Below are 16,407 nucleotides of genomic sequence, written 5' to 3'. Positions count from 1 at the left end.
CTGTCCCTCGCGTAGATGGAGAAATCCATCGCTCACTCTTCATAGTCATAGTGTGAGTGCGGCTTTAAGCTACGGTCACACTGGGCTTTATGTGTGCGAAATTCTGTCGTACTGCGCTGCGAAAAGGGGCGGGATTAAACAAGATGATTAGACATTAAAAAAGCGAGCGAATGCTCCTAGTCTTAAATTTCTGTCCAGAGAGGTCCTGTTTTGATCCTCGTTTGGTCTCACGCAGTCAAGTGATGCGATTTCGCAGGTCAGAGTTCACCAAGCTTGAACTTTGTACCGCAGCGACATGCGAAACTTGACGCATGACCTTGCGTTTCCGGTCTGACGCATCCGCGTGCGTATGAATGGAAGTCTATGGGAGGAAAAGCCCAGTGTGACCGCAGCTTGAGTCTAGGGCTGCCCAAACTCAGTCCTGGAGGGCCGGTGTCCTGCACACTTTAGTACCAACCGCAATTAAACACACCTGAACCAGCTAATATTTCTATGTATACTAGAAACTTCCAGGAAAGTGTGTTGAAGGAAGTTGGAGCTAAACTATGCAGGACACCGGCCCTCCAGGACAGAGTTTGAGCATCCCTGCTTTAGACTTACCAGCAATTGTTCTTTTGTTTCAGTGTGTCCGTCTACTCCCCACATCTGTAAGCTGCTTTGGATAAAACCGTGTGCCAGATAATTAAACAATGTAAACTTACTTACTTGTGAACAATCAGACAAGAAGAAATTAATGACTTGAAGGGCTTAAATGATCTAGAAATACATTTTAGCTTCTCCAGACATATTGATGTTGCGCATCGCTGGATTTGCTCTTTAGTGTTTGGACTTTCAGCAGCGAAAATTAAACCACACTGAACTGAACTTCAACTCTGTAAACTGGACTGACTGACAGTTTCAATTTACTAGAACTTCCATGTTAAAGGAGCAGTGTGTAAGTTTGACACCCAGTGGTTAAACTAGGTATTGCATTCCTGGATCAAAACAAAGGCAAGCGCAGGCTGCCATGTTGTGATTTAAGTCATGTTCTAAATTAAAGCAACAGCATGCTATAGAAGGATATATTCCCATATTAAAAAGAGTTTTTGTTCTAACCAACAAATCGAATTGATATTTTATTTCTTGCAGCTGAACAACAGGATAAACTATGATCACCTCAGGTACATGTGCTTTATTCAGTCTTAAATGCTAATAATGTGAGCTTGAATGCCATTTTACATTACATTTATTGCCATACTACTGAAAGCAGCAGCAGATAGTTCACCTCAGATCTTGAAAATAAAATACTGTGTGAAATTGAACTAGAACTAAACACATATGAGTGATTCAGCATGTACATTTAATAATGTTAAAGATGTTTGTATTGTTAGGACAGAGTATTACAATGTAACCTGCTCACCTAATGTTTACACTTGTAATATTTATATTATTTGCTAATTATTAACCTCATGTGGAACACTGAATCTGCATTTTATTTCGTAAACTGTTGCTAGCTACATTTTAATCCACCTATTTCTATGTGAATTTTGGATATGCGCATAAAAAACGGTTGATGGAAACGCCAAGATGCGCATACATTTTGAAAATGCGTATAAAAAACATATGCGCATAACTAAATAGGATAAACTTTTTATTCGATAAGAAACGGTTGCGCATAAACTATGATATAAACACTTTTACCGAACAAATTCCAGTATGTGCATTAAAAAAAAAAAGCAATGTGATTTTGTTTTAAGAGATCATGTGATGATGAAAATGTGTCCATTGTAAAGCACATTGTAAAACATCAGAAATGTTGTTTTGGTCATTCTAAAACACGGTAACCATTTCAGTATTAGTGTTATTATATTATTAATGACATCCAGAATCAAGAGTGTCTGTGCTCCGCGTCTCATACATTCAAACGCCACCACGCGTTCTGTTTTTACTGTTGATGTTTGGCACCAGATATATCCAGAAAGTGACGATTTGGTTTGCTTTGACTCGTTGGATGGAAACGCTGCTTTATTCGCAAGTATTTTATGCAATAATCCAGTTTTGCGTATAAAGTCAATTTGCATTTCTGGATGGAAACATAGCCACTGTCCACCGGAGGTCGCATTTTGGCAAAGAGCTTAGAATGACCAAGAGGCGACACTCAATAGAACGTTCCATTGCAACAGCAGCGCCCAGCAACAGCCCAGTGATTCCGCCATTTTCTGCCGTCCATTGGATCTCATTGCTATCACAATGGCAAGCAGCTGCTTTGTTTTTTATTTATTTATTTATTTATTTAAAAAGCGCATCAAAGCTGAGATACAACCTAAAATACGACAATACAACACTTACTATCACAATCATCAGCACTTTTAATAGTTTATCTTACAGACTTATAATATGCTGTTGTTCTATTGGAATTTTCATTCCAAAATGGCTGCCGCGTGACACTAGCGGCATCTAGTGGCCGTTTCACAAACAACAACAGAGTGTCACCTCTTGGTGATTCTTTGCTCTTTGATTTTGGTCACGTATGCATGCTTTGAGAGCCTTCATGACTGAATGAAATATGGTTTTCCACCAAGGCAACCCGGGGTGCAGAAATATAATTGGCTAAACTGGCATTGGGTGGGTTAAAAGAACCAATACAAGGACAGCCGTTCCGGCACGGTAAACACATTTTCAAAGCAGAATATCTGACTTCAGCATTGTTTTTCAGATAAACAAGAATGTTCACTTGCCATATTTCCTAAATATCTGCAAATATATTATGGTATGTTTATGCTTTAGAAGAGTCCAAAACTTACACACAGCACCTTTAAGCTGCTTTGACACATTCCACATTGTAATAGAAATAAAGATGAATTGAATCGGATATTGATTTGGTGCTTTTGTGTCACTGAAACCATAACACACACACGCACACCCAAGAATTGCCACAGCCAATCATCTGTGCGGGGAAGAAGGGACCAACATATAACTTAAACAAGCTTATTTTTAATGGATCTGCAAAATCGTTTGAATTTCCAAAGAGAACGCTCCCCTCCCTGACACGTATCTGGACTAGAAGAGATACTTCTGTGAATTACAAACATGGCAAAACTTACAAAAAGACCCCAAAAATACCCAAAAGAAACCAGCATGCAGAGGGAATGAGTAACTGAGTGAGGGGGAAACCAAAAAAAACATTGAGGAGATTCATAAAACAAGTCATTCTGGGGGGAAAAATGAGGACAAACTAAATTTAAAAATATATATATATAATGCCATTCTCTTCTGAGCAAACAGGTTGAATCCAGATGGTTCCACTCGGGTGTGTGTGGGGTCGATTTAGCGGGTTGAGAAAAGAGGTGTGTGTGTTTGTGTGTAACTGTTACAGTGGTGTTTAAATGTGTGTGTTTGGGGGGAATGAGCGCTAAGGCTCTACATTAAGGCACCGGACGAAAGAAATCAAATCATAGAACAAAAAAAAAAAAACAACCCAGCTAGAGAAGATCTCTCATACTAACACACACAACACTAATCCCAAAACACTGGACACAAGTCATACTGAACGCTACGCTCCAAGTCCACCCTCGGTCTTTATGTAGTGGTGAAAGCGCTTTTAAATTCATTTCCTTCTTTCTTTAAACTTTAAAATAAGTACGAAGAAACGTGAAATGACTTTGTTTTACATTTCATTTTTTTTTTGTTTGTTTCGTTTTCAGAAATAAAAATGATGTCAGCAAGCAGTCGTGAGTGTGAGAAACGTTAGAGATGTGTTTTACAGAGAATCCTATGAGAAGGACAGAACGAAAGAGTGTTAGACAGAAACGAGGGATGAGTGAATGAGAGAAAGAGAGAAAGAGAGGGATAGAGAAGAACAGATTGTGTGTGTGTGTGCGTGTGTGTGAGTAACTGTGTGTGTGTGTGTTCAACTGCAGCACTTGGTCTTCCAGCCTGTGACTCCTCCTCCAGTGCTGATGTCCACATTTTCACTGTTAGGCTCTTTTACGGGTGTCTGCGATGAAAAACACAACAACAAAACCGTCAGCCTCGCTTTAGTAAACATCACACTTTAAAGGGGACCTATTATGCCTCTTTTTACAAGATGTAAAATAAGGGTGCTTTCACACCTGTGGTTCGGATCATTTGGTCCAAACCAAGGGCAATAAATGATACACTGTAGCATTTTCTGCCATATTTGGGTCGTTTTCACACCACACTGATTGCTTTGGTCCGAACCAGTTGAAAAGAACAATCCACATCACTCATTGGCCAGATGTTATTGAACGTATTTCCTAAACTGCTTTTCGATTGGCCAGAATTCACGTGTAGGAAAATGTCAATGGAACTCCCGCAAGTAACTATGGAGCTACGACTGCGCCGGCTGATTGCATCCCTGCTCATAGTATACTTTATAGTTTGTACACATAAATTAGACAAACTCTACATTGAGAATGAAGTGCGGCTGCAACTGGAAAACAATGTTTTAATGCATCGCAAATGGCGATGGTGCATCTCACGTCACTTCAGGAGGAGGCGTGAATTAAACTAGCTAAACTGCGACATGGTCATCTTCTGGAAATATTACCAACGATCCATCAGGTAATGTTTTTCCCTCTCTTTCTCTCTTTCTCTCTCTGTTTAAAATTGTTTGTAAAGCGCTGTCAACAAATATTTTTCCTCCACACCCCATAATGCAAAGCGCATCGGCCTATGGCAGATGGATTAGTACAAAGGCGCAGTGCTTCTTTCAGTTGGGTCTGTTTTAGTTCGGATCATGTTCTCACCACAAACAAACCGCTTCAGGGTTTGTTTGAAAGTGTACCGAGACCACCTCTTCAAGGAGGTCTCTGTACGCTTTTTTGGTCCACTTTTGGTGCGCACTCGAGTGCGATTGCTACATTCACACCTGCCCAAACGAACAGCACCAAGAGGGAAAATGAACTCTAGTGTGATTCAACTGAACTACATACAGCAGGTGTGGAAACACCCATAGTCTCTGATGTTTCATAGTGTGTGTATGTCAAGTTTCAGCTCAAAATACCACACAAATAATGTTTCACAACTCTTTAAAACTGCCCCTTTGAGGCTTTGATCCTAATTGAGCCGTTTTGGTGACTCGCTTTAAATTCAAATGAGATTGTGCACTCTTCAAAAGTGGGCGGAGCTATTAACCTGGCTGGATTTGTGTTTACACTAATACATTTTAGTTTTAAAACTGTGTTTTAGAAAGAAAAACAATCCACGTCCACATTTGCGTTTCACCTAGCGTTTCTGAAAAGATCTCCGTCCACACTATACTGATGAAAACACACATCACGTGACCACACTCACACACTCTGGCATGCGCTGCAGCGAATGCAGAGGTCTGAGCCCCATGCAGTCAGTGGGTGCTTTAAGCCTAGCTCACACTACAGGATTTAAAGCCGGATTTGAGCCCGATTTGGAAGTTGTTGAATTCGCCGACAGATCAGACTGTGATCGAGGAAAAATCTGGGTGTGCTCGGCGCTCAGCAGTCTTTATGTGTGAACTACTGAACAACGTATCAAAGAGGCTCGCTGTAGCATCGCCGACACCTCGCAGAAAGAAATCCATAGCAGTCCGCTGACTCAACCCCACATGTAGTCAGATGTAATGACGAGCTGCAGCCAATGAGAGAGCATATCAGCATGAGAGACTTCTGTGATTGGCCAGAATGGGCCTCGATGCATTCGCTTTCTTCTGCGGACACGAGAGTAGGCCATATTAACAGTAAAACTAGAATTCTGTAACTATTAATCAGATGTAAATCAGATGACTAATAAACCAGATGCAAATGTTTGCATCCATGCCCCATCCACACTGACACAGAGCAGCAGCGTTTTAAAATAAAATCGGCCTCTCCAGTGTTTTCAAAACGCCACATTTCGGGGCTCAAAAACTCCAGGGTAGTGTGGACGAATGGCATAACCATAGCAAAACGTAGGCGTTTTAAAAGTAAAACAAATGAGTGTAAACGGGGCCTTAGAGTGGGTGGTTTGCAGCACTAAACTCACAATGCTGGTTTAGTGAGTGCTGCTGTCTGGCTGATCAGGATGCTCAAACAGACGGAGTGATGATTTGATAAAATGTTCGTTCTTTTCAGGTGAATCAGCCTATTGATGTACTTTCATTACAAACAGAATAACAATATCAAGATACGGGGAAGAACTTGGGGAAAGGATTTGGGGGCCTAATCAATTCCAGATATGGGGCCCTAGCATTGAAACTCAAAACACCCTATAGATAGGTTTTCTCTGTAGATTCGTAAATAAACTGCACCAATTGGTGAGCTTATTCATAAAGTTTAATTGATCTGGAACTGTTAATAAGCTTTTTTCTTGTAAATTATAAAAGTTGCACCAGTACCTTAATGCGTCTCCTTTGACAATTGGCCAAACTTTAGGCTTCATTAGTTTAATGTATTTTACTAACCTAATAATAACCAAGTTTGTACAGTTTCTTATTCATAGTTTTACATTTACTAATGCATTATTAAAATCCAAAGTCATGCTTGTCAACATTAATAAATGCACCGTAAGTTAACATGAACTAATAATGAACAACTTTATTTACATAAACTAAGGTTAACTAACATGAACAAATACTCTAATAAATATATCATTTATTGATTGGTTATGTTAGTAAATGCATTAACTAAAATTAACTGACAGAACCTTATTGTAAAGTGTTTGTCCATTTGTGATCAGATCAATGAAAACTAAGCTGTATTCCCCCGTTAAGAGGGCCTAAATGACTGTATTTTATTTACATTTTTACAATGGAATCGAAACTAAGAATAGACAAAAATCAAAATCGATAAGCGGAATCGATAAAATTCTAAACATATCCAACCCTACTCTGGGAACGATACGCAAAAGTCTGTATTTCATTACGTTTATACTGAAAAACAACACAACACCAGCATTTCCAATCTAAAACAAGGTCTTAAGCTTTTTCAGTACGATCCATTTTCTAAGCTAACAACACTTTTACATCCAAAAAGGCATTTGTGTGAACAGCACCTCAGTGAGTGCCTCTAGAACTCACCTTTCTGAGAATGTCTTCTGCTAACGTGAGGAACGCCTTCTCGATGTTGATGTTGGCTTTTGCACTCGTCTCAAAGAAGCGAATCCCGTGTTCTTTCGCGATCTGAGAATCAACAAGAACAGGTTATATTTTAGGGTGTTTGCAGGCCTTCAATGGTACGTACAAACTTTTTTAAGAATACAGTAACATCTCTATATATGAAATATATGAATACTTAACACACAGCTTCAATTGGGTATTGACAAATATTCAACAATCAAAAAGCTTTAAACAAATCTCAACTAATCATGGCCATAAAGGTTACCCTGACCTATCCATAAGCTGTTTCCCAATTCCAAAAACAGAACGGACTCATGATCTTCTTGTTGGTCACATGGAAAAGTATCTGAACATTGTTTTCTAAATATATTATATATTAAAATTAATTTTAAAATATGTTGTTTGTATTGTGCAAAGTATTTTTGTAATGCCTTTGTGCACACCGACACACATTCATAGACTTTTGATGTTGAAAGTTAAAAGTGACATATAAACATTTAGTAGTAAGTATATATATATATATATATATATATATATATATATATATATATATATATATATATATATATATATATATATATATATATATATATATATATATATATATATATATATATGTGTATATATATATATATAAATAAATGTCTGGAGACAACAAGTTATATCAGTGAACTGTAAATAATGGTAATTAGAGGACTTCTGCGCTTCCTCTCGCCTTTATCGAGTAAGTCTCGATGCATTCTCAGCATCAAGAACACATCCGGGTTCTTGCACATCCACTAGACTTCTGTTTCTTGAGTGTTGGAATTGAACTTTCGCAGTTGATAATAATAATAATATACAAGAACACAAGATCAGGCTGTGAGTTAGCTGTAGAGCCACGGCTATGCCTTCTGGGTGACAAACTAGTGATACCTAATATAGGTAAAAATCCCATTATACTTTTCAAGATTGGATGCATTACAGCTGCTAGGATGATACTGCATAACTGGAAGTGTCCCAGAATGCCAGAAATTAAAGTGTGGATTAATGGGCTGATTGAAATTGCATCGTACGAGCGTATGCTGGGGAGATTAAATAATGAGGGAGAAGTACATAGAAAATGGGATAATCTCAGGCAACATCTGAAATTGGGATATATTAGTATGTACTTACAAAGGAACCACAACTATAATTTCCATATACGTTTTGGACTTTCATGGTGTGACAGGTGGCTGGATATGTAACATGTATCATATGTTTGTGCAGTGTGAAGTGTGTTCATTGTTCTTGGTTGTTGAACAATAAAAAAACGTTTAATTATAATAATAATAATAAAAATTAAAAAAGAAGAACAAAAATCACAAGCTGTTTCCATCCAAAGATGCTAAATTTGTTTGTGTGCAAAACCAGAACAGACAGTTTTGGAGAAAATAATACTGAACCACTCTGATGATGGACTGTAATGGCCAAAACAGCATTTCATGTTTTACAATGTGCTCGAAACGCCTTTTTTGTCCATTAAAGCCATTAAGTCAGTCCATTAAACTGGACTGACACAGTTTCAATTTACCAGAACTTCTATGTTAAGATGCTTTGACATAATCTACATTGTAAAATCGCTATAGAAAAAAACATGAATTGAATTAAAGCAGGTCTATCACACCCATTTTTGTAATCACAAAATGATATGATGATTTGTTGAAACAACATCACATGACTTGCGCATGCTGGAATTCATTCGGTTTCCATTGTAGTTTATTTAGTCTTTATCAATGCATTTTCAAAATTGATCTGCATCTTGGAGTTTGCATTAAGCATATTTATGCAATATAAATTAAAATGTGAATATAAAAAAAGTTGGATGTAAACATAGCCAGGGATGTAACAATTCACCTGACTCACGATACAATACGATACAATCCACAATACTCATCTCACAATACAGGATTTTGTCACAATTTTTAATCAAAATTACTTGACACATTTAAGGTGAACAAGAGCCTTTTCATTATTTCTCAAATGCTGCACTTATTTTTTTTTTTTTACAAAATAAAATATTTTCTGCAATAACTAAATTGGTATTTTAAAACAAAATCCAAATTAAAAAAAGTGAATAATACAAACTAAAGACGACTCCAATTCCAAATCGAAAATAAACAATACAAATTAAAGAAGAGCCTTTAATACAAACTAAAACTGTGACTGTGCTGGGATTTTACCTTTTTTTAAAGAAATATCAGAATATGTATGTTTTCTGGTATAAGCTGAGCTCTTATCACATTTACAATGTCCCCTGCTCATAAAAAAACTCTTTCACCTGGGACTGAGGTGGTTGGTCTGGAAAAAAAGGCCTTTCCTAATCCAGAGATCAGTGTGTACAGAGGTGGTCAATAGGCCCTCTGCTCCAAGGGACTGGCGTGAGGTTATAATTGTTATAATTTTTTTTCATTAGCTTCAGTTTTCATTTCATTTTGACTTTTTGTTTTCAAATTCAGTTCATTTTAATACATTTTTAAAGGTAGATTTACTAGTTTTTATATTTTGAAATTGCTTAGTTTTAGGTAGTTTTTATTAGTTTCAGTATTAGTTTTTAGTTTGATAGTTTTTTTAAAAATTTGAATATTTGTTAGGTGCAAAATTCAAAACCATTAGAATAAATATTGTATAATAAAAACTCAACCAAATATACATTATTGAAAAATCTATTCAGAGGACACAAGAACACTACCATCTACCACTACCATCTACCCATCCTCAAATTCAAATAGAACAGCCCACAAGACAGCAGCCCCAAGTACAATATGTGCGCAAGGCTGCTTCTGAGGTTAAATACACAGTAGTGATGGGAAGTTCGGATATTTCCTGAGAAAAAACAGATCTTTTGTGACAATCTTCCCATGTTTGAACTCAACGTGTCAAAAAAATGTAGTCAGCGATCATAACTTCAGTCAGTTAAAACATCACCATGATCTGAAAAGTTTCTTAAGTTTGGCAACCCAACTTCAAGATTCACTTTTTTCAATTCCATCACGCCTTTCTGTTATGAAAATAACCTCAAGTTTCTCTAGATCCTCTCATTTAATCCCTCGGTTTACCCGCGCTGCAGTTGTTTAGTTTAGTCTCAGCAGGCTATCATGTACTGTTTGTGTTCGGTTCAATAAATCATGTATGCGCATTATTATGAGTTCACCCGTTGTCAAATTCAATCTCTGTGTACTATTATTATTAAATTACTCAGTTTATATTGGTTTATTTTGAGTCAGAGGGGGTATCGGGTATGTTAAAAAGTAAGTTGTTTGTGGATAAGTGCTTAATGGAGATGAGAATTTTTCAAATGATTCAGTTTGACTTGAACTAGTTCAACCAGTTCACTTAGAAGATCCTGTTAAAATGAACGATTCGTAAGCGTTCTCGATCACTTATACAGAACTAAAATCCCTTACTGGACACAAATGTGTAAAAATAATGCTAGTAAGTGTCTGCTCAAGTCAAATATCGTTACAATGCTGCTGTCAAGTCCAGTCGTTGTTTTTGTCGTGAGAGCAACAGCGAGGACTGACTGGAGGAGGACCGGCTTGATCTGGCCAATAGCAACAGGACTACAGACTCTGAGGTGCCGTACAGGTCAAACACCTGGCGTATGTGTAAAACTGGCAGCATGAAGCAAAACGTTTACTCCAAAAGGCTTATGTATTAAATACATTTACAAAGACGAAAACGAAGGAGGTTTTTGTTATAATTTTAGTTAGTTTCAGTTAGTTTTGTATGAACACAATAGAGTTTCAGTTCTAGTTTTTTTTAACTCTTGTTTTTATTTTTATTTCAGTTAACGAAAATGTTTTTAATTTTAGTTTTCATTTAGATTCATTCGTTTTTGTTTAACTATAATAACCTTGCACTGGCATCAAAGCTGCAAATCATCCAGTCCGTGAGGTTTGGTCTAATAATAGCTTTTTGCGTATAGACCTCTGTGACAGTAGTTTTTCACTGTGTTGCATCAAATTCCTTGTTCTGTTAGTTTAAGGGTGCTTTCACACCTGTTTTGTTTTCCGAAACAGGGATTAAAATTGTTACAATGTTGCACTTTGTGCGGTTCGCTTTCAGATGGCAACGTTTCTAAACGGACCAAAATAGCTAAAACAAGTCACGAGTGAGTAAACTCTCCTCACATTGGTCAGAGTTTCATGGTTTATTCACGGAGTCTCGCTCAGCTGTCATTAGTCTTTATTTTAATTTATGACAATGAGCAACAAGACATTATAAGCGAAAAGCTGTGCTTTAATTTTGAATGGTGACACCCACAGACATCATCACCAAGTATAAGTCAGAGGTAAGACTTCTCATCCAGAGCCCTTGGCTAGAAATATGCATTATAGGCTTTATATTATAGAGAGAAATAACAGATAAACCAAGACTGCAGTTCGGTCAGTTTTCTTAACAGATAAACAGCTCTCGTTAATAGTTAGCATGCTTTCACTTTCGTATTTGACATGAAACGCACATTTACCAGTAGGAACGACATCTCGGCTTACTCATCATTCTCTCTTCTTGTGATACACTGTGATATAGCCGGACTCGGATCGTTTTGCTTTATCACTACAATCGATCCGCTCCGGAGTTAGTTTCAATTGAGCCGAGACTACCTCATTCAGGCGATCTAGGACCGATTGTTTTGGCATGGATCCAAGCGCGATTGCTGGATTCACATATGCCAAATGAACCGCACTAACTGGGGAAACGCGACAGGTTTCGAAACAAAAGTCTACGTCTCTTAGCACTACTTGCAGTTTGTGTTTGGGCTGGTGCACTTCACCGCTGTCATTTTATTCTGGCCCCCCACCTCTTGCTCGCCGCTGATGTGCAGGTAAAGCAAGTTTGCGCCTGTAAACACAGTGCCCCCTCTGTTCAAAAAATGTATTGCGATTCGTTCAACATTTCTACCACTTCAAATCGTCACATATTTGAACCGATTTTCAACCAGCTCACGGTGAATCATTACATCCTTAAACATAGCTACTGAAGAAAGCATACTGAGAAATGGCCTTGGTCTCTCACCTGTTCCCCCTTGGCTTTTGGTACGACACGTTTGTCCTCCATGTCACACTTGTTGCCTAGCAGCATCCTCTCCACATCCTCATTAGCATGCTGCAACAAATATTAACACTGTTGACACAATGCATTCTCACACAGTGCCTATAAAACCCTTTCAAACAGTGATCTGCAGAATGACAAACCAAATTAAAGCAGCTTCAGAAGAGTAGAGTTTGGCGAGTTCGGTGCTAATAACCAAACACGCAACCACATTCCTCACAGAGTCTCATGTTATATGAATTCTGTTGAAATTGCTGACTGTTGAGAAACTCTGCATGATTCACCAGACTGAAATACAACAGTCAGCAGTTTCACCACACAGCTACATATCTTTAAGTTGTGTTGTTATAGGAGTGGAACTTCAAAAGTCCTGCACCAGCGGTTCTCCACTGGAAAATGGGTCGCAGGTCTGTACTATTTATAATAATAAAACTAACCATGTGATCCTGCATTGTAGTTAGGCAAGCAAGAGTATTAACACTTCCCGTATTAATCTTGCTGATGACAACAGACGTGTGTCCAAACAACATGTCGCATTTCATAACAATGAAGAAAAATATATGCTTCCAGTATGGTTTGGTGTTGGCAAGGTGCCTCACAGAAAGAAGATCACTGGTTCGAGTCCTGGCTGGGTCAGTTGGCATTTCTGTGTGAAGTTTGCATGTTCTCCCCGTGTTGGCGTGGGTTTCCTCTGGGTGCTCCAGTTTAACCCACAGTCCAAACACCTGTGCTATAGGTGAATTGGGTAAGCTAAATTGTCTGTAGTGTGTGCGTGTGATTGGGGGTGTACTGGGTTGCAGCTGGAAGGGCATTCGCAGTGTAAAAACATATGCTGGAATAGCTGGAAGTTCATTCCGTTGTGGCGACCCCAGATTGATAAAGGGACTAAGCTGAAAAGAAAATGAATGAATGAATATGGTTTGGGGGTGGTACGGTGGCTCAGTGTTTAGCACTGTCGCCTTACAGAAAAAAGGTCGCTGCTTCGAATCTCGGCTGGGTCAGTTGGCATTTCTGTGTGGAGTTTGCATGTTCTCCCCATATTGGCGTGGGTTTTCCCCACAGTCCAAACACATGCGCTATAGGTGAACTGAATAAAAACTAAATTGGCCGTAGTATGTGTGTGAATGAGTGTATAGGTGTTTTCCAGTACTGGGTTGCGACTGGAAGGGCATCCACCACATAAAACATATGCCAGAAAAATTGGTGGTTCATTCTACTGTGGCGACCCTGATAAATAAGAGACTAAGCCGAAGGAAAATGAATGAATCAATGGTTTGGTTTGACCACAACACACAATCAATTATGGTTCGAAAATGTTTCTATTATGTCCATGTTAGTTATTTTTTTATTTTTTTATTATAAATACTGTATATAAAACTATAGAAATATTGAGACCACTTTTTTGTAAACAACTTGGGACATTTCTCCTAGATTAAAAATAAAATTTGTGTAATTTAGAGACCTTTTCTAAAATATGAACTATCACAAAGGGTACCATGTTTCAGAAATGTTTATTCATTTGTAGACAGTTTTACAGTACGACTGTTTAAAGTTCAAAAGAGTTAAAAAAAAAAAAAAAAAACAATAATAACCCTGATTTTCACTACAAAACTCAATTTTATTTTGACCAATTGCCATTTTCTAGTGGAAAATTCTCAAAAAAATTTTATTTTTATTTAAAATGTGAAAGTGAAATAATCAGACCTTTGTAGAATAAAATAAATATGAACATTTTACTCAATCAGCTAATAACAAATCCAGTCAATGCAGAGAAAGTAAGTACATTTACATGGACATCAATAATCTGATTTTAATACGAATAAGGCAATACTCTGATTAAGAGTTTACCATGTAAACAGCGATTTTTGAATAATTCAATCAAATTAAGGTCATAATCGAACTAAACGGAAAACGGATTAAGACATGAGGACATGCTGATTTCAGTGGCATTATTGAAGAGCAGTAAGGACATGTAAACACCATAATATTATCGTTGTGCAGGACTTCTTGCCTCGTTTTGCAACAGGATATTCCACAAATGTGGCTGTTTGACAATATTCTCTGCACCTATCGAGTCAGTAAAGCATCACAGACACATGCACTGTGAAATGCAGAGGGTTTTTTGTCCCCTATTCGGCATGCAGTCAAATTCCATTAAAACTAAACCCTTCCAGCAGCCCTGAATTCGAGATCGCATCCAATACCTCAGTTTGTCACAGGGGCATGCATGAAATGTTTCTGAATGAAAGTGAAAGTAAGGCAGCACGGTGGCGCAGTGGGCAGCACAATCGCCTCACAGCAAGAAGGTCACTGGTTTGAGCCCCGGCTGGATCAGTTTCTGTGTATTTCTGTGTAAAGTTTGCATGTTCTCCTCGTGTTTGCGTGGGTTTCCTCCGGGTGCTCCAGTTTCCCCCACAAGTCCAAAGACATGTGGTATAGGGGAATTGAATAAGCTAAATTGTCCATAGTGTATGTGTGTGAATAAGTGTGTATGAATGTTTCCCAGGGATGGGTTGCAGCTGGAAGGGCATCCGCTGCGTAAAACATATGCTGGATAAGTTGGTGGTTCATTCCACTGTGGTGACCCCAGATTAATAAAGGGATTAAGCCGAAAAGAAAATGAATGAAATTGCCAAATTGCGGTTAAAGCCGATAAATCAAAAAATGAAACACCCAAAATTACATAGAACTCTGGAGAAAATGTAGATAGCGCGGTGACACAATGACGTTAATCGAATTATGTGCTATAACATGTAAAACGAATCATGAACAGACCTTAATCATATTGTTGTCTTAATCAGATTAATGCAAATAATTCGATTACTAATGTACATGTAAATGTAGTCACTGAGAAAGTAGTCTCTTCATTTTGTCCAATATAAAAAGAGCTATTTTACACAAACAGAGCTATTTTTGACAAAAAAAAAAAAAAAAAAAAAAATCAAGAAAACAAATATTTTTATGTTGCTTTAACTTATTTTAATAAGTTAATCAGGTTTCAAGTACATTTCTTAAGTTATACAAAGCTTAACTTAAAATGAAATATTTTAGTCTATTTGATTGATGCAAGTTGAGATGACAGAGGAAAGTTCATTTAATTCAACTAAAAAAACAAAGGCAGCAATAATACATCCATCGTACATCAATACATAAGTAATTAAACCCACTATAGCAGTTAGAGGGAGGCTGAAGTAAGGTTGTAGAGACTGACCTCATCAATGTTTCTGAGCCATTTGCTGATGTTTTCGAAGCTCTTTGCATTGGTGATGTCATATACGAGCATGATTCCCATTGCCCCTCTGTAATAAGAGGTAGTGATGGTGTGAAACCGTTCCTGCCCCGCTGTATCCCTGCACAAACACAACCTCAAATAAACACTCAAGTCCAACCAAATGAATCACAGAACACAAAGCATCCTAATTTAACTTCTGTTAGCAACAACTGCTGACCAAAGATGATCAGTCGTTAACATCCAAATGGACTTTTTTCACATTTCCAGATTTATCAGTAGCAGAAGTCATTATAGTTGGGTAAACTTAGAGCGCAGTGAACAAGAGAGTACAAAAAGTAACTTTTTACAATCTCATTTGCTAAAATAATAAAAGAAAAACTCCACGATGGTGTTAAGACTGTCAGAAAAGGGAAAAAAAAATTGTGAGACTGATAACGGCAGCTAGACAGTGCCTGCGTCTTTCGTCCCTTTTTACGCTTTAACAACCAAATGGATGCTTACGTCTATTTAACTGAATGTATTTTAATTACATTTCAACATCGATGCTGTAAAATGAACCTTATGAAAGTGAAAATAGTCACATTAAGCTTTCATCGGAAGTTCATCATTGGCTGAAAAACACTAGCTGTGCATATAGCCCATTCCTCTGTTCAGTTTTCAAGGTCAGATGTTGGTAAACAACAACAAGAAAAGGGAAAAAAAACATTGAGGAGCTGCTTTATTTAAGAAACTGACCTTCAATTGTAAGTAGGCCTGCACGATAACGGAAAAATCAAACTTTGCGGTATTTGTTTATTTTGCGATAAATGTTGTGAATTTCACCAGATGACTTAATATCTCTATATGGGAATTTATAAAGTTAGATTGATTGGGATTATTCTGCATGGTGAATGCATCTCTATAAAATCCATTAAACAATCTACACAATCAAGAAAAAGATTGAAATAAGTGTTTTATCGTTTTCTGAGACTAACAGTAATTAAGTACAGTAATTGAATGATAAAAATAAAAATAATTCAATAAAATTAATCAT

At 37.5% G+C, this 16,407-nt stretch overlaps 1 protein-coding gene across 1 annotated transcript in view; it reads right to left on the bottom strand.

Annotated features, from left to right (window-relative positions):
* Nucleotides 1–2,953: 2,953 nt before the first annotated feature.
* rab10 (RAB10, member RAS oncogene family) overlaps nucleotides 2,954–16,407 on the bottom strand; it is a 35,933-nt gene continuing 22,479 nt past the window's right edge. The window contains exons 3-6 of the mRNA XM_056480688.1: nucleotides 15,354–15,492; nucleotides 12,107–12,196; nucleotides 7,031–7,132; nucleotides 2,954–3,976 (exon numbers count right to left, since the gene is read on the bottom strand). Coding sequence (XP_056336663.1) covers nucleotides 3,890–3,976; nucleotides 7,031–7,132; nucleotides 12,107–12,196; nucleotides 15,354–15,492 — 418 coding nt within the window. The 3' untranslated portion in view covers nucleotides 2,954–3,889. The remainder of the gene's footprint in view (nucleotides 3,977–7,030; nucleotides 7,133–12,106; nucleotides 12,197–15,353; nucleotides 15,493–16,407) is intronic.

The sequence above is a fragment of the Danio aesculapii genome, chromosome 20 (genome assembly GCF_903798145.1).
Source record: "Danio aesculapii chromosome 20, fDanAes4.1, whole genome shotgun sequence".
NCBI lineage: Eukaryota > Metazoa > Chordata > Actinopteri > Cypriniformes > Danionidae > Danio > Danio aesculapii.
This window is presented reverse-complemented; position numbering and strand designations above follow the sequence as displayed.